At 35.9% G+C, this 21,313-nt stretch overlaps 1 protein-coding gene across 1 annotated transcript in view; it reads left to right on the forward strand.

The window, feature by feature from the left end:
- The window catches only part of LOC120523157 (cytoplasmic dynein 2 heavy chain 1), a 417,821-nt gene extending 398,470 nt beyond the window's left edge, over positions 1-19,351 (forward strand). The window contains exons 87-90 of the mRNA XM_039744175.1: positions 107-216; positions 4,367-4,448; positions 12,361-12,477; positions 18,680-19,351. Of these exons, the coding sequence (XP_039600109.1) occupies positions 107-216; positions 4,367-4,448; positions 12,361-12,477; positions 18,680-18,838 (468 nt within the window). The 3' untranslated portion in view covers positions 18,839-19,351. The remainder of the gene's footprint in view (positions 1-106; positions 217-4,366; positions 4,449-12,360; positions 12,478-18,679) is intronic.
- Positions 19,352-21,313: the final 1,962 nt, after the last annotated feature.

A 21,313-nucleotide genomic window follows, 5' to 3' on the forward strand; every position in this document is an offset into this window, starting at 1 on the left:
TGTCTTCAACTAGCTTTTATTTCTGCTAGGAGTGCAATTTGATACAGTATCAATGTTAATCGTCTAGTTGTTCAAAATACCATAATTATTTTTTTATATTTTTCAGAGCTGGGTTGAAAAGGCAGAAAAACAGACTTTACTATCTGATACTCTTGATCTATCAGAATTATTTCATCCTGATACTTTCCTTAATGCTCTAAGACAAGATACAGCAAGGTATGTTTTTTGACTCTTGTTTGAATTTTCCCACTTATGTACAATATGCATTTTGGTACATGAATGTTAGTGAACTTTAGTGCTGTAACATTTTTTTTAAAAAAGATATATTCATAACACTCTTTTATATAAGAACTAAAGACAATTTGTTTACACAAGTTATACTATATGCAAATAGGTACCATATACTTTTTCAAGTATTTCTCTCTCCTCCAGTTTATAATCTGAAAATACTGCAGTTGTAGTCCAAACTCCTAATTTTGTGTTGCTTCTAATAATTTCCCATGCTGCCCTTCCACAGCACAAAGAGCCCATACATACTGTTTCGAGGTAACTGCTCATCTTCAAATCTAAATCTGCATTGCTGTTGTTCTGTATGCTATGAAACTCTTTGATTTACAGATTACACATGGAGCACTGTTGCATTTTCATGCTTGCATGATTGAGAATTGTACCTATCATCATTTCTTAGAGAAAAGAAAACTAAACATTTTGTGCATTAGAGTATATTTCACAGTTGGCTACTATTTCTGTTCTGTCTACTAAATGTTCTACAGTTAAATGTCAAGAGGTGATTCAGAAAAAAAATCTCTTATAAATGTCAATGTATATAAACACAAAGTATTAGGTTAGATTAGATAAAGTTTAATAATCCCAAGTGAAAATATATATACATACAGCAGCAGAAACATAGAAACAAAGATACAGACTCACAGGACAAATACAATCAATGAATAAATTAGTAATAAATGTACCTGTATATGGTGCAGAAATTGCAAAATGAGCTTAAAGAGTATCAGCATTTAATTTGGGATGTCAGGAGGAAGCACTGAATTGTCTAATAGCAGAGGAAGAAAAAAAATCCCAGAGGCACTTCTTAGCATACCATGTTGGTATGAGCCTGTGGCTAAAAGTGCCCCTGGAAGGGATAGAGGGTTTTTTTCATGATGGCATCCAATTTTGGCACAATCCTCTTTTCCACAACAGCTTTCAGTGTGTCCAGAGTTTGCCCTTGTAATGGAGTAGGCTTTCCTGATATGTTTGTTCAGAAATTGTACATCTTTTGAGTTTAAGTTGCTTCCACAGGAGTCCACAGCATATAACAATGCACTGACTAGTACAGACTGATATAATATTTTCATCAGCTTGCTACATACACCAAAATACCTGCATCACTTTAGGCAGTACAGTCTGCTCTGGCCCTTCTTGTTCAGCACGAATGTGTTGTCAGACCATTCCAGTTTGCTGTTAATATGAACCCCCAGGTACTTGTAGCTCTGCACCTCTTCCACATGAGGCTCATTGTCACTGAGGATATTCACCACCATCTCTTTTGTCTTGGTGGTCTTGAGGTGTATGTGGTTCTCCTTCCATCACAAAACAAAGTTCTCCACAAGCCTCCTGTACTCTGACTCATCTCCATTATTAATGCAACTTACAATGGAAGGGAGTCATCTAAAAGCTTCTGAGCTGGCAAGCACTAGTATTATACTGGACATTTGTTGTTGTGAGGATAAATAGGAAGAGGGACAGGATATAATTTGTAAAAGTAGGAGAAGATGTTGGGAGAGCTCATACCTTATTCTATGCTTTATTACGTCATCAGTACATTTAATAGTAACACATATTAAAACAAAACACATGTTAATTTATTCTTTTTTCAGCTTCTTTTATATAGTCTATTTTATAGAGGCTTTGGCATACAGTGTCTTCTGTATACTCTTTCTTTCAGAAATGATTTTGTGATAACCACATCTATTTAGAACCTGTCCAACTGACAAATAACGCATTTAAAAACAAACAAGACTATATTCAATATACTTATTTGTGCTGGGGAGGCAGCATAAAGAAGAGGGATGCCTCACGTCTGGACAGACTGGTGAGGAAGGCAGGCTCTATTGTAGGCACGGAGCTGGACAGTTTGACATCTGTGGCAGAGCGACGGGCGCTGAGCAGACTCCTGTCAATCATGGAGAATCCACTGCATCCACTGAACAGTATCATCTCTAAACAGAGGAGCAGCTTCAGCGACAGACTGGTATCATTGTCCTGCTCCACTGACAGACTGAGGAGATCGTTCCTCCCCCACACTATGCGACTCTTCAATTCCACTTGGGGGGGTAAAAGTTAACATTATACAAGATTATAGACTGTTATACCTGCCTCGCACTCTCCACCTTAACTTGCACTTCTTTTTTTTATTGCTCTTTAATTAATATGGTTTTTATCAGTATGCTGCTGCTGGAGTATATGAATTTCCACTTTGGTATTAAGTATCTATCTATCTATCTACAGTGCATCCGGAAAGTATTCACAGCACATCACTTTTTCCATATTTTGTTATGTTACAGCCTTATTCCAAAATGGATTAAATTCATTTTTTTCCTCAGAATTCTACACACAACACCCCATAATGACAATGTGAAAAAGTTTACTTGAGGATTTTGCAAATTTATTAAAAATAAAAAAACTGAGAAATCACATGTACATAAGTATTCACAGCCTTTGCTCAATACTTTGTCGATGCACCTTTGGCAGCAATTACAGCCTCAAGTTTTTTGAATATGATGCCACAAGCTTGGCACACCTATCCTTGGCCAGTTTCGCCCATTCCTCTTTGCAGCACCTCTTAAGCTCCATCAGGATGGATGGGAAGCATCGGTGCACAGCCATTTTAAGATCTCTCCAGAGATGTTCAATCGGATTCAAGTCTGGGCTCTGGCTGGGCCACTCAAGGACATTCACAGAGTTGTCCTGAAGCCACTCCTTTGATATCTTGGCTGTGTGCTTAGGGTTGTTGTCCTGCTGAAAGATGAACCGTCGCCCCAGTCTGAGGTCAAGAGCGCTCTGGAGCAGGTTTTCATCCAGAATATGTCTGTACATTGCTGCAGTCATCTTTCCCTTTATCCTGACTAGTCTCCCAGTACCTGTCACTGAAAAACATCCCCACAGCATGATGCTGACACCACCATGCTTCACTGTAGGGATGGTATTGGCCTGGTGATGAGCAGTGCCTGGTTTCCTCCAAACATGACGCCTGGCATTCACACCAAGAGTTCAATCTTTGTCTCATCAGACCAGAGAATTTTGTTTCTCGTGGTCTGAGAGTCCTTCAGGTGCCTTTTGGCAAACTCCAGGCAGGCTGCCATGTGCCTTTTACTAAGGAGTGGCTTCCGTCTGCCCACTCTAGCATACAGGCCTGATTGGTGGATTGCTGCAGAGATGGTTGTCCTTCTGGAAGGTTCTCCTCTCTCCACAGAGGACCTCTGGAGCTCTGACAGAGTGACCATCGGGTTCTTGGACACCTCCCTGACTAAGGCCCTTCTCCCCCGATCACTCAGTTTAGATGGCCAGCCAGCTCTAGGAAGAGTCCTGGTGGTTTCGAACTTCTTCCACTTACGGATGATGGAGGCCACTGTGCTCATTGGGACCTTCAAAGCAGCAGAAATTTTTCTGTAACCTTCCCCAGATTTGTGCCTCGAGACAATTCCTTTGACTTCATGCTTGGTTTGTGCTCTGACATGAACTGCCAACTGTGGGACCTTATATAGACAGCTGTGTGCTTTTCCAAATCATGTCCAATCAACTGAATTTACCACAGGTGGACTCCAATTAAGCTGCAGAAACATCTCAAGGATGATCAGGGGAAACAGGATGCACCTGAGCTCAATTTTGAGCTTCATGGCAAAGGCTGTGAATACTTATGTACATGTGCTTTCTCAATTTTTTTATTTTTAATAAATTTGCAAAAAACTTTTTTCACGTTGTCATTATGGGATGTTGTGTGTAGAATTCTGAGGAAAAAAATTAATTTAATCCATTTTGCAATAAGGCTGTAACATAACAAAATGTGGAAAAAGTGATGCACTGTATTTATTTACAAATGTGTCTTTTATTTTATTTCATTGTTAGTTGAATTTTTTTATGTTCAATTTTGTGAACTGTGCAAAACTGCATACTTCATTGGTGAAATTCATTGGGAGAAGTTGACTGATTTTATGACCAAAAGAAACACAATAATACGGAGTTAATAATAATCTATTTTAAGCATGTAGAAGCAGTAGAGGTAGTAAATAAATTCTTAGTTAATCTAATAACAAATTTTAAATATGTTTGTTTTACACAATCCGTTTTCTTTTCCCCTAAACAGAACAATGGCCTGCTCAATGGACAATTTAAAATGTATTGCATCCTGGAAGGGCAAAATTACAGAAGCTAAACTCCAGGTTAAGGTACAATAAAATGTATTTAATTTTAAAACATAATGCCTGTCAGTACAAGTTGGTATATTGTGTCAATGTTAATATTATGTTAAGTAACATCATTTTTCCTTATGTGATTTCCAGATGTTTAAAATGCTGACTTTGTATTTCTGATTTACTTTTTTTAATTTGTGTTTTGCCTCGTTATGTCTGTTTGAATGTAGTTTAAGTACTTTTTTCTGCACAGAAAAAAACAAACAAAAAAAAAAACTAAACAAATTGGTATGGAGTGGTGCAAGTTTATTTCACTCAATGGAAGATTTTACAGTACAATACAATAAATTGTGCCATACAGTAATATACAATCAAGTATATTCTTATATTTTTATGTACACAAATACAATCAGAGTAAAAGAAACAGGAAATTGAATGAAGTGAAAAACCTAAATAATATTCAATCTAAATCTAAACACATTGGGTCAAATGAAGTATACAAGCTACATAGGTAGACAAATTAAAACAGGAGTGGCTCTGTCTATGCTGAGCATTACAGATCTCTTCACGTATACAGTTCTTTGAGTGTTTGACTGCATGTACATGGGGTTAAAACATGGGTGAAGCACAGTCTGGGAGGAGTGTTGCCAGTGTCAACATGTTACTGGCAGCTCCTTTGTTGTCCCTGTGCGCAAGCAGACTCAATGCAGAAAGTGCATGGGAAAGGTACAATATAAATAAAAGTTATTATTATCCATCCATTATCCATCCATCCATCAATTTTCCAACCCGCTGAATCCAAACACAGGGTCACGGAGGTCTGCTGGAGCCAATCCCAGCCAAAACAGGGCACAAGGCAGGAAACAAACCCCAGGCAGGGCACCAGCCCACTGCAGGGTGCACACACACACACCAAACACACACTAGGGACAATTTAGGATCACCAATGCACCTAACCTGCATGTCTTTGGACTGTGGGAGGAGACCGGAGTACCTGGAGGAAACCCACGCAGACACGGGAAGAACATGCAAACTCCATGGAGGGAGGACCCAGGAAGCGCTACCCACTGCGCCACCGTGCTTCCCAGATTTATTATTATTATTATTATTATTATGATCAAGTGATCAAGAAATGACTCTAATACAGATTTCTCAAGCTGTTAAGCAGCATCATTGACCATTGTCATATCATATGTACATAATTTTTTTTCATTTATACTGTTTTACTATATCATAATTTCTTTCTTATGAAGTTTGACCTTTTGTCAGGATTAATCTCCATTGCTGAAATATTTTAATTCCAGTACGAGAATGTTTATACTGTCTGTTATGCTGGAATTTTAAATTCATATGAAAATTCAGCTCACTTTTTTTAGGAATTCTTTTAACAAATTAACTCCCATCATTTCACATATATTCGCAAAAGATGCCAAGCACAATACTGGAATTCGCAAATTGCAAAGAATAAATAAAGAATATGCTTTATACAGGATGTAATTTAAGAGAAGAAACAGACCAGGTGAAGCTGGCTTGAGTTAGATATAGCCTCTTAGAATCCTTGTTAATAGAGAAATAGCTGTGAAAACTTACCCTATGATTCTTCATCTGCCAAAGAAAGACCTGAACGAGTCAAATGTCTTTCATTTTTGACACTCAAACCTCAGAAAACCTATCAATATGCACTTCTAAACATATGTGATATATTCACTCTGATGTTAGTAGGAAAAGACTTAAGTGTAGTTTACATTTGGTTTTACTTAGTTCATGTTTTTTTATGTATAGAGATTGTTGCATAGCTCTTACGGTAATGTACATTATATGGGCTGAAATTTGGCGATTTCAGGCATAAACACACATTTTATATCTGGATTAGTTCTATTGCTACACAAAACCACAGAGGTTATCACAAAACTATATAATCCTGTAATGAACAGTTTAAGTGAATAATTCAAGAATATGACAAAAAGTATATTACAGATCAGCATCAATGAGAAATATGAGATAACTGCTTTGTAAATGAAAAACTGATTTTTTTTGATTTTTTTTACCATACTAGACACCTGCGATGTCACCTAAAACATTCTCTGTTAGTTTGTTTAGGTTTAAATGTGCAGCAGACTGTAATAAAGAAGTAAGCTCAAGGTTGCTATACTGCACTCATGGTTACTTCAAGGAAACTACAACAGTAGTCATGTAGTTTGCAAAATGTAAATGTTCACTGAAGCAACTAAAGAAAAAATGAACACATAAGACAGAGCTTCAACAAAAGGGTTGTCCTCAAAGGATTTTGAGCACATTAAAGGCACTGGCAATAGTGAACAAGAAAGAATGGCTGTAATAGTAATAAGAAGATTATGTGGACATGTAAGGTCTTATCTCTAAAATCATTGCTGTTTGTATAACTCATCTCAAAAGCTGACCAAAATAAGAATGAACTATTTTAATACAGTCATGTACCGTATATAGGTGTATTAATCATTCATTAGTCCTAATTCTGCTAGAAACACGGCAATAGATTTTCAAGCACACTCAATAGATTTTACTTGTTATGGTAAACCAATAAGTAGATGGCTCTTTTATATTATCATAATACACACAAAAAATATAAAGATTGTAATATTAATGCCAGTGTGAAAGGTGCTTATTTTTATGTGGACACACAAACAATACTAAATACCCATGTTTTTCTACATCCCGTTTATTTATTCCTTACAGTTTGTGAAGAATCTTAGTTAAATTCCAGAAATAATACAAGTAAGGCATTGCAGACTATTTTACCCAATTGTTTAGCATTTTACCTTGAAACTAACAGAGATTTGGAGACAATAATGTACAAAGAGTGAAGCTTACATGAGAGATTGGTATGAGAGTAGATATACTGTACCTGAAAGTATAAAAATGCAAGGTGAATGGAATGAGCATTCTTTTTCTAAAGATAATTTTTACATTAATTTTAACAATTTAATTGAGTATATAGATTAAATGTGTTCTGCGTTTCGATTGTTTGTACTTTTAGATGATTGCCTACTTTGCCTGATTTCCATTGCTTACCCCTTTTAAGAAAATACAGGTAAAAGCAGGCACAATCAACCCAAGATTACTAAATGATCATGTTTGCCAAAAATTATGCCATTTCGTTCTACATATTTTAGTGAACTGTACAGAAGTTTTTAAAAAGGAAAAAGCTTACATGTGAAGTGTTAGGACTCAAGTCAAGATTACATTTACATTTATTTAACTGGCTAACACCTTTATCCAAGGCAGCTTACAACATTTATGATACAATTGCTTACATTTCGTTTCTTTTTCCAATTGGGGAACAGGCAGGTCAAGTGACTTGCTCATGGTCACACATTGACTGTAAGGGGATTTTAGCCCACAACCTCAGAGTTTGAGGTCCAAAGCCTTAACCAATAAAACACACTGCCTTCTGTTTGCTCCTATAGGAATAATGATAATAAATTTTATGTAAAATGTATTATTATTTTGTTATTTAATTTATTTTGATAGTATTCCGGGCATGTGCTGATCTTTTTGTTTCTTATTTCTTCTATAAGCGTTGCCATTTTACATGTTTATCAGCATGGATGCAGCCAAATTGTTTATAGTAGCAACAAATAATGAGCAAACCCAACTGAATTTGCTTTGCCTCGAGTTCAGTGAAATTGTTGAATTGTTCGGGAACTTTGCCAAATTCAGCAAAATGCATTTAAGTCAATGGGGAATGGAGAAACTAAACTAGTTTTGAGTTGATTATTGCATTATTAAGGAAAATGCTTTTCTTGTCAGACTGACCCTAAATTTACATTCTTTGTTATGTGGGAGCATATACTCCAAACTACAGTGTTACGTAACACATTAACTTGGTGAAACCACAGTCACAATAGCATAACTGTTCATTATGTTCAGTGTAACATAATAAGTGATTAATACCATAAGAAGCATAGGCAGAATTAATACATAAGTTGTACAAATTAGACTCTTGTAGTTGCAACAATTTTAAAAAGGTGTTTCATTCGACGTGGAAATTCTTTGTTACCGAGCGACACTAGAGGCACACAGCATCTTATGTCATTCTCAGATGTAAAGAAGAAAAAACCTCACTAGATTATTGTCTGTTGGTTTTTATGTCTTCTGTCTGTTAGACATGCCCATTGTTATCCTTTAAAAACACTAAGTAAATCTATACTAATAAAAGGCAAAGCCCTCACTGACTGACTCACTCACTCACTGACTCATCACTAATTCTCCAACTTCCCGTGTAGGTAGAAGGCTGAAATTTGGCAGGCTCATTCCTTACATCTTACGGTCAACAACATCCACCATGTTGAACTTTCTTATTTATGGCCCCATCTTCGTGAAATTTGGTAGGCAGCTTCCCTGCGCTTACCGAAACCAATGTACGTACTTATTTAGGTGGTATGATGCCACTGTCCGTCGCCATATTGAACTTTCCAACGTCAATAATTCTCCAACTTCCCGTGTAGGTAGAAGGCTGAAATTTGGCGGGCTCATTCCTTACAGCTTACTTACAAAAGTTAAGCAGGTTTCATTTCAAAATTCTACGCGTAACGGTAAACAACGTCAGCCATGTTGAACTTTCTTATTTATGGCCCCATCTTCAAAAAATTTGGTAGGTGGCTTCCCTGCACTAACCGAAACCGATGTACGTACTTATTTTGGTGGTATGACGCCACTGTCGCCGCCATATTGAACTTTCCAATGGTCTTTGTTACTTATGGGCCCATCTTCAAGAAATTTGGTACACGGGTTCCCAACACTAACTGAACCCTACTTACGTACATATATACATCCATAGCCTGCAGCTTGGTCGGCGTGTGAGGCGGCGTTGGGTCCCTCATCCCAACGCCTCCCAAGTTGTTGGCTGCCTGCCTATATAAGGCTGTCCGTCGCTCTGGTCTCTACATTCCCTTCCTTGCCGGGATTCACGTCTCCCTGCTGATAACTGCAGCGTTTTTATTTAATGCATGGCTTCTCCGCTGTTTTATTGTTCGTTTATTACAATTATAGTTATTGTGTAGGTATTTTAGACTTACTTTACATTGTTCAGGTACCCATTTCCTTTGTCATTCCATCCGTACCCCCATTAACATGTCTATCAAGGTGATCACCGTCGATCAAAGAACTGTCACTTACCGAGTGGTTTCCATGCCCGGAGATGGCACTTGCCTTTTCCATTCTCTTTGTTACATATTGCACAGCCATATCAGGCTCACTCTTGATATCCGGAGGAACATTGTGTCTTATGTATTGAATGACTGGGACAGGTTCAAGGTGTGGACTGATGACGGTACAGGAGATAATTATATTACACAGGAGCACTATAAGAGTGAAATGCTTAAGCCCTTCACATATGAATCTGCATGTGAGTTGATGGCTGCCACTGAATTGTTCGGTTGTCGCTTCAAGTGTACCGAAATGGCCAAATATTTTACACCTTTCGACAACTGCCAATGCCTCTTAAATATCTTAGATTCATGGGTGACGATTTCAGTAGTGGACACTTTGATGTTTATGAATGTTTAAACTCTCAAAAGCTGAATGTGAAGTTATCGATGAAACCGGTTGTATACTTACAACACTTGACAGATGCCGAATGTCACTTCAACACAAGTCCTGCAAATACTGTCGTAATTGAAACAAACCATGAAACTCAAACCGATTATGACAGCAGCAATCCAAGCTGTTAGATTTAAAACAAGATTACTTTTCACGTGGCCAACTGTACGTTGCATGCTCAAGAGTAAGCTCAGCGCACAGCTTGGCCATATTGCAACCGGAGGGCCGAACTCACAATGTGGTATACAAAGAGATCCTTAACAAATACTTATTGGTATATTTTCCCTCAGTTTAAAAAGGTTTAATTTTCTTCTTAATAAAAATTTTAAGGCAGTACTTCGCCGCTGCGAAGCGCGGGTATTTTGCTAGTAATTAATAAACCTTTTGTCAGACATAAAATCAATTATTTTTTAAAGCTTAACCTAATAAATTAAGAATGCTAAACAAAGACAAACTGTTAAACCGTAACCAAGCTATTCCAGTAATGTCAATGCAGCAATTCATTTCGTTAGTTCAGCATTTCAGTCTATACAGCAAAGTTCATGTAATTTCCCCTCAATACACAATTCCATCAATCAGAATAGCACAATTCAGCTGAAAATTATGAAAGTTCTAAAGTTTTCATATACACATCAATTGTAAAGGTACAATGATCTTTGAAGTGTCTCTGATGGTTAGGGAAACATCTGCCAACTATTATATGTAAAAAAAAATCTTACCCGCTCTGGCTCCTTACAATGTATGGTATGGGACATGAAAGAGGAGCTTAAGCACTTTGCAAAAGCATCCATTTTTCAAGCAAAGACCGCTGGCAAGTATACAGCCGTGCCTTCCCTGTTTCTGATACATGTGTGTGACAACAAAAGGGATCTGGAAATATTCATTTTATTGCATATTCCTTGTACTATTTTTCTCATGGTAATGATATGTTTTCTGTACATAAATATGGAGGTAAAACACAGCCAACCACATGGCTCAAAAAGTTTACTATGATTTGGTCTGTTGGGATGAAACTCCTTTCTGGTGGGCTGAAACGTTCCACAGGAAGACTAATTGATGACCTATTGTTCACGGTTGCTCTTCTTTTAAAATGGCTGAATCTCATGATATTTTTTTTTTTCCTTTTTGTTCAGAAATGACATGTGTAAACTGTTTTACAATGTGTGTGTAATCACAAGACATGGATCAATACTCAACGACTGTCTTTGCTTGAAAAATTAAACTTTTCCACCATATGTCATACACTGCAATGTAAAGCGCCAGTGCAAGCAAGATATATTTTTTAAATTTTTAGAAAGAGAAAGAACACAACTTTGCATGGCAAATGCATATATGCTACAGTATGTTTGTGGACCACTTGAATAATACTAAACTTATCATTTAAGTGCATTGTCCATATATAATACCCAGTGTATTCATGCGTTTTACATTTTTTATGCCCCATTATAGTGCCAAAATGTGATTCATCTTTACAAAACAGTTTCCAATAACCCCGTGTGGTTAAAACTTTGGAATTCATTTTCTGCTTCATTCGCATCATAAAAAATGTCTTTTATTGTATACTAACTTGTATGAAAGTTGCCTATAGAGGCTTTATAGGACCACACTCCCGAATACAGGTGAAACAGTTTACTGAAAGACTGTAGTTGCATTGTTATTTTTTGTACATGTGCGAGATTTTTATTAAGTGTAATAAATACAATGTACAAGAGAAGATGACTAAATAACATTTAATGATTACATACTAGTCCATTTACAATGCTCCTTTGTATTTTACGGTGGCCTTTCTCCTTTTTGCTGGTAAGTTTTGTCTTGCCTGCAAACTATAATGTAATTCCATCTGAAATTCATAACTCAATAGCTTTTATAGCATACAGTATAAAAATGAAGGTTTACCAACTGTCTGGTCTTTGTGAACCGTTTGATTGTGTTCTGCCTGTTGCTACTCCATATATTTTTAAACCAGATGCAATGTTTTCTGCTTTCTTTTCCTTTCATGTTTACTTTAGCCATTAATCTCAATACCTATGGTATAACATTTTTCATTTAATAAACTGTATTTTCTGATGTTTTGCTTTATTTCACCTATAAACTCATTTATTTTCAGAATGCCAACTAAGTTTGAAGATTTTTAACAGTTTAAATTATGAATGAAGAACTGAATAAAATGTATTTTTTAAGGACAAATACAATCTTCTTGGTTTCCTCGTAAAGTTCAACCATTATACTAGTGATACTATTGCTTTGAAACTCCTGGAGTGTTAACAGGTTTAATTCTAAACAAATCAAATGGGGCTTAGACTATAATAATAAACAGTGACATTTAAACCTCATAGTCATTCATAAATAATTTATGTTTTCTTTGCAGATTGGTGGCTTACAACTGGAAGGATGCAGCTTTGACGGAAACCGGCTTTCAGAAAGCCAGCATGATTCTCCCAGTGTGTCTGCTGTGCCCCCTTGTTATATGGCCTGGATTTCTCAGGTACTGAATTATTTAGTCAGCCAAAGTGTGCACTGTCCATTACTGACTTTAAAAAGTATCAAATCTTTTGTAAAGCTGAAAAAAAGAATGAATGTATTTATCTGTCAAGCAAAATGGCAGAAAATAAAATGTTACTTTAAAACACTTGGAAACTTTAGTGGATGAGGTATAAGCCAGTTAGAAATTCCAGATGAAAGAATCTCAATATTTCATTTTTAGAATAAATAGCAAGTATTGTAGTGTAATCATTAATGTAATATTGTGCAGTGTCCCCCATATGTGCTGAGACAATTAAGTCAGAATTACTCATTAAGCTATATATTCAAACTGTTGGATTACATAGGTGAATATTAGAACAAAAGGAGTGGGCCTTTCTGCCTAATATAATGTGTTTGTGTCAATTTTGATTTCCTGAACATTTCCGAAAAATGGCCAGATTGATTTCTGAAGGTTTCTATGGTGCTACATTCAGCTACAATCTTGCAATGTATTCTATGTGTCTGCAATTTTCTTTGTGATGAAGTACTTTAAACCATTTCTGCAGAATTTACCTGTAACCAGTTTTCATCTAATATCCCCATACTCTAGTTGAGGAACTTACTCTAAAGTTTTAGCAGGCATCCACCTTCCCTATTTTCTTTATAATTTTAAATCTTTCTACCCCCTCACCTTTTATTGTACATTTGCTTAAAATGTGACAGTTCATTGCCCCTTAAACTTTTGTAATTGCTTATCATGTATACTCTTGAACTATTGCAATTGTGTCTTGGTTAATTTGCCTTTTTAATATTGTGTGGACAATAACTTGAGATAGAAAGACTTAGGAGGTGGTCACCATTTTTAAAAACACGGACAATATGATTACACTATGTCAGGATCCAGGAGTATCAGTGAGTATTCCATCCTAGATGTGAAGAACCCTTATTGTGTGGAATTCAAAATGGATTATGACTGCTATCTTCACTGTGTCTTCATGGATCTGCTATTTTATGTCTATGTCTAGTATGTATTCTTAATGCTAAGTCAAATCTATTTAAATTGGGTATAGAACATTGTCAACAGTACTGTATTTTCTTCTACCCTGTCTGTTGCTATTAAATGGAGCTGAATCTTGGAGACTTTCTGCTCTGGTGACATGATGACTGTGTGATGAATCTGACTTTTGATGTCTCTGTAATCAGATGATTAATTCCTGAAGTAATTTGATGTGGTTTTCTGGTTGTTTACAATTTATATCATCATTCTGGTGATATTATTTTGGGTTTGGTGTGGTTCCACCATTTTTTTGTTGTTTGCTGTCACTATTCTGGTTGCTGGTAAAATGGTGGTAAAATGACACATTATGTTATTATATCCAGCCTTTTTATGATTGTTAAGTGCGGCTTCAGACTTCCAGGATTTTTATTCATTGAACTACAACTACTTCTGGTTAGAATGAGAGCTAAGTATTTTGAGATTGAGTTAGGATTTTTTCCAGTGTATCAAAGCATTTACATCCAGCATATATACAGCTATAGTATAGTAATACCAAATTACTAGATAGATAGATAGATAGATAGATATCTATCTATCTATCTATCTATCTATCTATCTATCTATCTATCTATGAATTACTATGAAGCAAGAAAAAATTTAAAAAAAGCAAAGTTCCGACTTCGCTGTCACAGTCACTAGGAGGCATTAAGCAGATGTATTGCTGTTGGTGTAAAGGGGCCCCAGTCATGTTTCTTAAAACACTTCTCCTTAATAATTCAATGGCTGAAAGTACTCAGTGTTGTTGTGTCAGAGAGAAGATGGGCAACAATTTATAATCTCTTGTATTAAGTTGAATATTAAAAAAGAAAGACCATTTGACCGTCTTACTGCTGCCAGACACACAAGTTCATCTTTTTTCTCAGTATTTCTCTCTTTACTGCAAGAAAAGTGAGGACATAATGTCTCCAGCTAACAAATCACCAGATGTCGCACCATTATTTATGCCATGAGGAAAATGCATAAAGAAAATGTGCAATGCTTAGGAATACGAAACTAGTCCCTAACAAATGAGACCTGTGATAGATAATTTAAATGAAGCGACTAGATTATGAACATAGCCTTGATGTTGAAAAGAAAATGATAAACAAGAAAGTAACTGCTGGCATTAAGATACGTTAAACCAATTTCATGGTATACAAGAAAAGTTGACTAAACTTTTTTTTGTTTTGTTAAGAAGAACCCTCTATTGTGTTTTCTGCTTCTCATCACCTCTGAAATAAATTAACCATTGCTTATTATGCACAGTATATGAGAGCAGTATAAGCTAATTCAAAAAGAAAAGAAAAAAAACACGGACACTGTGTTTTTTTTTTAATGTTGCAACAGAAAGCCCAACATAATACAGGGTAATCAGCCAAAGTAATTTATATTTATCACATGTAAATTTCATGATTGATGGCTGGACAGTTCTTCTACACATCCTGCCTTCTTTCAAGGTAATTACAAAGGCAAACTACTGATCTTCAGCACATGTAGAAAGGCAGCTTCATTTTAGCAGCTTGAGGTTTGGATACAAGCAGACATTTTTTTAGTTTAATAATTAAACTTTTTTTTTTTTTAATAAAGTAAGATGATTACAATAGTCATATCAATATAAAGTCCTGTTACTCTTGCCCAATTGATATCAGAGCAAGAGAAAAATAAAAATTCAGTTTAACAGAATTTTAGTAGAAAACTGTTCTGTATGACAGAATGAGCTGACAGGTAAAAGAGGTCTGAATATCTACAAAGGATGTTGTAGGGTAGCTCACACAAGATGGTACCATGCACAGCCCACTTGGAAAGCAACCAAACGCCATACCCTTATTTTGCAGGGAGGGATATATTTCTCCGATGGTCTGAGTCACCTGGAAGTTCTCCATGAGGAAGAGAAGACTGTTGATGGGGAATGTTGGAGTGTCGTAAATAGCTTTTTGTCACCATGACTCTAGACAGAGTAAATTAATGAAATACATTTACAATTTCTTGTTGTATTTGGTAGGCATTAAATTAAATTATTAGTACCAATTTCATGATTAAAGAAGGACTTCACATTTCTTGGTTATTCTTTCTTTGAGGTAGCTATGTTTTATTTGTTACGCTTATCATTACCGTAGTTCCCAATCTGACTCTTAGTCATTTATTCGTCTTGTCACAAAAGGTTATTCAGAGGGCCAAGCAATTTTGTAAAAACTCTCCTTATGGTATTATTTTTCAACTAAAACTTTGCTTCATATTTTGTTTGGAAAAAAACAATATAATATGAGAACAGAGTGTTCAGTCTTCACTATTGTTTGGATGTTCTTGCTTCCTGTTTTTAAGTTGTATTTTTTTCCATTAAATTCTTTGGCTCATAACAGCATCTTTATTCATTCTTTTCCTGACTACCGTGTAGCAAGCTGAAGTAATACATACATTTGCAAAAGCTGAGGGAATAAACCATTGTATGCTTTAAAAAGATTCGTATATAACCTTAAACATAATAAGGAGCAAGTTCCCCTGCATTAGGAAACCAACTATTCTTTTTAGTACAAGCAGAATGAGAAAGTGTGCATGTCATTAACAGAAAAGGGACATTTTCATACTGTTAATTTCTATGTCTTTGTAATTCAACTTACAATATTTGCCATTACTTTTCCCTTAAGAATGTGATTATTTTGAATAAAGAGTTTGACAATTACATCTTGGGAACATGCATCATTAGCATAAATGTGCAGTAAAACAGATGGCAAGCTATTGATCTTATTCTGTGTGTTTTTTCCTTCAGCTTGTGCTTTATTTGATGTAGTTTCAAAGTCACAAAATTCTCTCTAGAGGATAGTCTCACAGGTATAAATGAAAAAAAAAAGTGTTTAGATCTTAAGACTGACTTCCTGGGCTCACACAAATAAGCTGCATATGGAAATAGGCTGCACATTAAATTACGATTTTTTGCCATGCAGTATTTGTCTTTAGGTAACGTAATTTAGTTTTGCTGTATTCCAGTGCAAACATTCTTCATCATCTCAAACACCCCGTGCATAGCAACACTACAAGAGACGCTTTTTATTAACACGCATTTCCCGGGCCCTGCTGCTACTCCTCATACAGTAGATAACAAAACTTGACGCACTTCTTGATGTAAAGGGTAAAATCAATCTACTATAAATGGTGTCATGCCTTTTTAATCTTGAATACCATTGTGTGATTAACAATATTTGAGCAGAAAATGCGCATCTTTTAAACTTAGATTGAAAAATGAAGTACATTATCTTTCAGTTCAGGATTTGAAAGTAATTGTGTTACATGTCCAGCTAAAACAACAGTTTTATTATGACAGTTTTTAAAGTTGTATTCCACATTACAGTGAAAAAAAATTATTTGATAGCAAACTTATTAAAAACAACTTCAATTTACAGTTGAAATTTATAAGCGCAATCCATGGTCATGCAATAATGAGACATTGCTTTAAGATCCTAAAAGCATGCTTAAATCTAGATGATGTACCTGCAGTTTCGACATTATGCTGTGAGGGTCCTGTCATTGCCCATTCCAAATAAGAGGGCCACATCTTTATGGTAAAAGAAACCGCACTGAAGAAGAGTCAGAGTTTGAGATGTTCATTCTATGAAGAGGCAAGCTTGTGTGAAATGTTATCCTGTGGTGTAAATTAATACACTACAAAGCATTATGTACAGCGGGGAAAATAAGGATTGAACATGTCAGCGTTTTTCTCAGTTTCTCTCTAATGGGATATGATATTTTCACCAGATGTCAGTAACAACCCAGGTAACCCATCCATACAAAGAAATCAAAACAAATAACTCCATAAATTAAGTTATGTGTGATAAAGTAGAATGACACAAAGAAAAGTATTAAACACATGAAGAAAAGGTAGGTTAAGCCAAGAAACCAGCTGAAATCTGTCTGTATTTAGAAAGCAATCCTGCACCCTATCAGTGCAAATTAATATCAGCTGATTTAGTCCTAATTGATGGCCTATAAAAAGGTTTCTCATTAATTACCAAGGTGTCACCCAAGAAGCATCTCATGATAATGGGTAAAAGCAAAGAGCTCACTCAAGACCTTCACAACCTTATTGTTGCAAAACATACTGATGACATTGTTTACAGACATATTTCTAAAATTCTGAATGTTCCAGTGAGCACTGTTTGGGCCATAATCCGGAAATTGAAAAAGCTGCATTTCACCATAAACCGGCCACTACTTTGTGCTCCTCGCAAGATTATGAGCCGAAGAGTTGTCCAAGAGCCAAGAACCACTCACAGAGAGCTTCAGGAAGACCTGCAATTAGCAGGTATAGCTGTTTCAGAGAAAACAGTAAGTAATGCACTCAACCGCCATGGCCTCTATGCACACTCACCATGCAAGACTCCACTGCTGAGGAAAAAGCTTGTTGAAGCTCGTTTAAAGTTTGCTGGTCAGATGAGACCAAAATTGAACTCTTTGGATGTCATTGCACACACCCTGTTTGGAGGAGAAATGGCACTGAACATCACTCCATACCAACAACATATAATTGAAGGAAGGATGAATGAATGAATGTACCGGTTCTTTCTTGATAAGAAGCTGCTGCCATCTACCAGGATGCTGAAGAAAAAAACATTTCGGCAAGACAATGATCCCAAACACACTGCCAAGGAACCTCTCAATTGGTTTCAGAGAAAGAAAATAAAGCTGCTAGAATGGCCCAGTCAATCACCTGACTTGAATCCAATTAAAAATCTATGGTACAAACTGATGATCAGAGTTCATAGAAGAGGCCCCCAGAACCTTCAAGATTTCAAGATAGTTTGTGTGGAACAACGAGTACAACGAGTAATGCATGCGACTAGTTTCTCCATATAGGAGGCATCTTGAAGCTGTCATTACAAACAAAGGTTTTTCTACTAAGTATTAATTAAATTTCAGTAAGCATGTTCAATACTTATTCCCTGTGTCATTCCACTTCATTACACCTGACTTAATTTATGGAGTTATTTGTTTTGATTTCTTTGTATCTGTGGATTACTTGGGCTGTTACCGACATCTGGTGAATGTTTCATGTCAATAGCCCCATTTGAAGTACATTTTTTGAGGTAAACGTTAATGCGTTCAATCCTTATCCTCCCCACTGTACCTTCATGCATTTACATTTTGTATATTTAAGTTCACTTCTTATTTTATTGTTTTATCTCCTTTTTCCCAGGATGCACGTGGACCTTATTCTCCAGGAGACTGCATTTCATTGCCTTTGTACAGCAGTGCAGAACGACTTCGTGTAGTCAGCAACGTTGATGTTCCTTGTGGAGGCAACACAGAACACTGGATTCAGTGTGGAGCAGCACTTTTCTTAAAGCAACAGTAGCTTCTTCAAAGCCGTCTTTCCTCTTTTGGAGCCATCATGATATACTGGATAAAATATTTTTATAATGTAAATGTTGTCGTACAGTATCTAATAACTACCTGTTATCAGGTTCTTTTAAAGGGACCAGTTGTAATCTAAATGTAGTAATTCTAATTTATTATAATGTCATTTAGCCAAACTCATCAGAAATACTGCACTTTTAATAGTACGTTTCTATATTCTGTTTTTGAAAAAAATAAAAATAAAATTTAATTATTAGCTGTGTGAAGACAAAATATATTGTTGCATTTTACTTCTTTAAATGCACATTACCAAAGGTGGCTTTTATTACCATGACTTTAAATCACTTGAAGATTTGACATCTTTGCTTTCAACAATTCAAAAACTAGACAAGAATAATTTATTAAGAGAAGATAATTTGGGCTATGAAGTCAAAATACATTATTTTTTGTAACTCTGCAAATTTATTGTATGAATCATTTTCTTAGTATTAATAAATGTAAAAGAGCAGCATTTTTATTGTTGTTTTTATAGTGTTGACTGGCTCGTTGGATTAAAAGTGCTTACAGTTTTATTTTATATACTGATGAGTGAAGTTTTCACATTATTAATTATTTTAGAGGCTGCTGAATATCAATTTTTAAATTGCATTATGCAGAATACATTCTGTAGTGTGTCTACTTTGTCACCGTTGGATACAAAACATCAGAACTGTGATGAGCTATTCAGCCCAACACACTGTCCATTCTATTGACCTGGACTGTCCAAAATAACATCAGCTTGAGATCTGAAGGTCCGTAAAGTCCTACACTCCACCACACCACCTGGTAATTCATTCTATGACTCTGAGGTTCTTTGCATGAACATAAACTATCTAAAAACCTAAATGCCTAATTTTAAAGTCTGAAAGTTTTAATTTAGGAATAGAAGGTTACATTAGAACATTCTAATGAGGACAGGCCCACACCTCGACATTCTAGCCTTCTAGAAAAAAACATCAAGTGTAGTCCCCAAAGTCTTAGCATCTACCAAGTGTCTATCGTTCTTTTTGTAAAGAAAAACTTCCTAATGTTTGTGCGAAATTTACCCTTAACAAGTTTCCAACTGTGTCCCCGTGTTCTTGATGAGCTCATTTTAAAATACAAGTCTCGATCCACTGTACTAATTCTCTTCATAATTTTAAACACTTCAATAATGTCATCTCTTAAACTTCTTTTGATTAAACTGTAAAGGCTCAGCTCTTTTAATCTTTCCTCATAATTCAACTCCTGTAGACCTGGAATCAGCCTAGTCGCTCTTCTCTGGACCTTTTCTAGTGCTGGAGCCTGGAGACTAAAACCTCACACAGTAAAATGTAAGTTTAGGGCATCTGCTATTTCATTGTCTGTATCTTTTAATTCCCCTTTACTATTTCTGATGAACTTGACCTCCTCCTTAACTGTTCTTTTACTACTAAAATACTGAAAGAATCTCTTGGGGTCTTCTTTCACTTTATCTGCTATATTTCCTCTCCAACTGTCTTTTAGCCTCCCTGAAATCCTTCTTAATGGTTGTCCTCATGTTCTCATACACCCTACAATTCACCCTGAAGTCATTCGTCTTAAACCCTTTATACAGCTGTTTTTTCCTTTGCAAATACTTCTTTTTTAACGATGTTATTAACCCTCTGTGGTGTTTTTTTTTTTTAAATTTCCTACTAATTCCAAATTAGTGACTGATTACTTCTAAAAACTCTTGTGCCCTGCTGTTTGCAATATTATCCCAGTTACTATTTGGGTGGTAAGTCTCCCGTGACTATCATATCCCCCTGTAGATTGGCCTTTTTAATATCACTAAAAGATGTGTGTTGAAATTACTAAACACTCCTAAAATAAGACCTTTTTCCCTAATATTTTCCAGGCGAAGCCACATGTCCTCACTAAGATGGGCTCATCATCCAACTGAAGAGGTCTTACATTTAAATCCTGTTTGACATAAACAGCAACCCCACCTCCTTTTCTGTTCTGTCTATCCTTCCTAAAAAATGTGTACCCTTTTATGTTACATTAATCCCCATCTTTGCTATTTAGCCAGGTTTCCGTTATAATAATGCTATAATATCATAATTATGCTCTGCTACATGCAGCTCCAACTCATTTGTATTATTTTTTACATAGGACAGCACATTCCAGTTTTAATTTATATTCAAAATAAGACTACACTTATCCAAATTAATGGTGTTTTTTTGTAAGCCTTCACTTAATACCTAATGATTGGAAAGCTGCAAATGTGACTCCACTGACCAGGAGGCAAAAAGGATTCCAGTAATTACAGACCTATAAATCTTTCTTCCATTTCTATATAATATTGTAGAAGCTATACTCAGAAATACATTGTAAGACTACTTATGTGAAAATGATGTACTAATGAAAAGATGGGTATGTGTTCATAGGAGGCAGAAGAAGAAATCGCACGGAGTGAGATCAGGCAAACGTG

Source organism: Polypterus senegalus, chromosome 2 (assembly GCF_016835505.1).
Source record: "Polypterus senegalus isolate Bchr_013 chromosome 2, ASM1683550v1, whole genome shotgun sequence".
NCBI lineage: Eukaryota > Metazoa > Chordata > Cladistia > Polypteriformes > Polypteridae > Polypterus > Polypterus senegalus.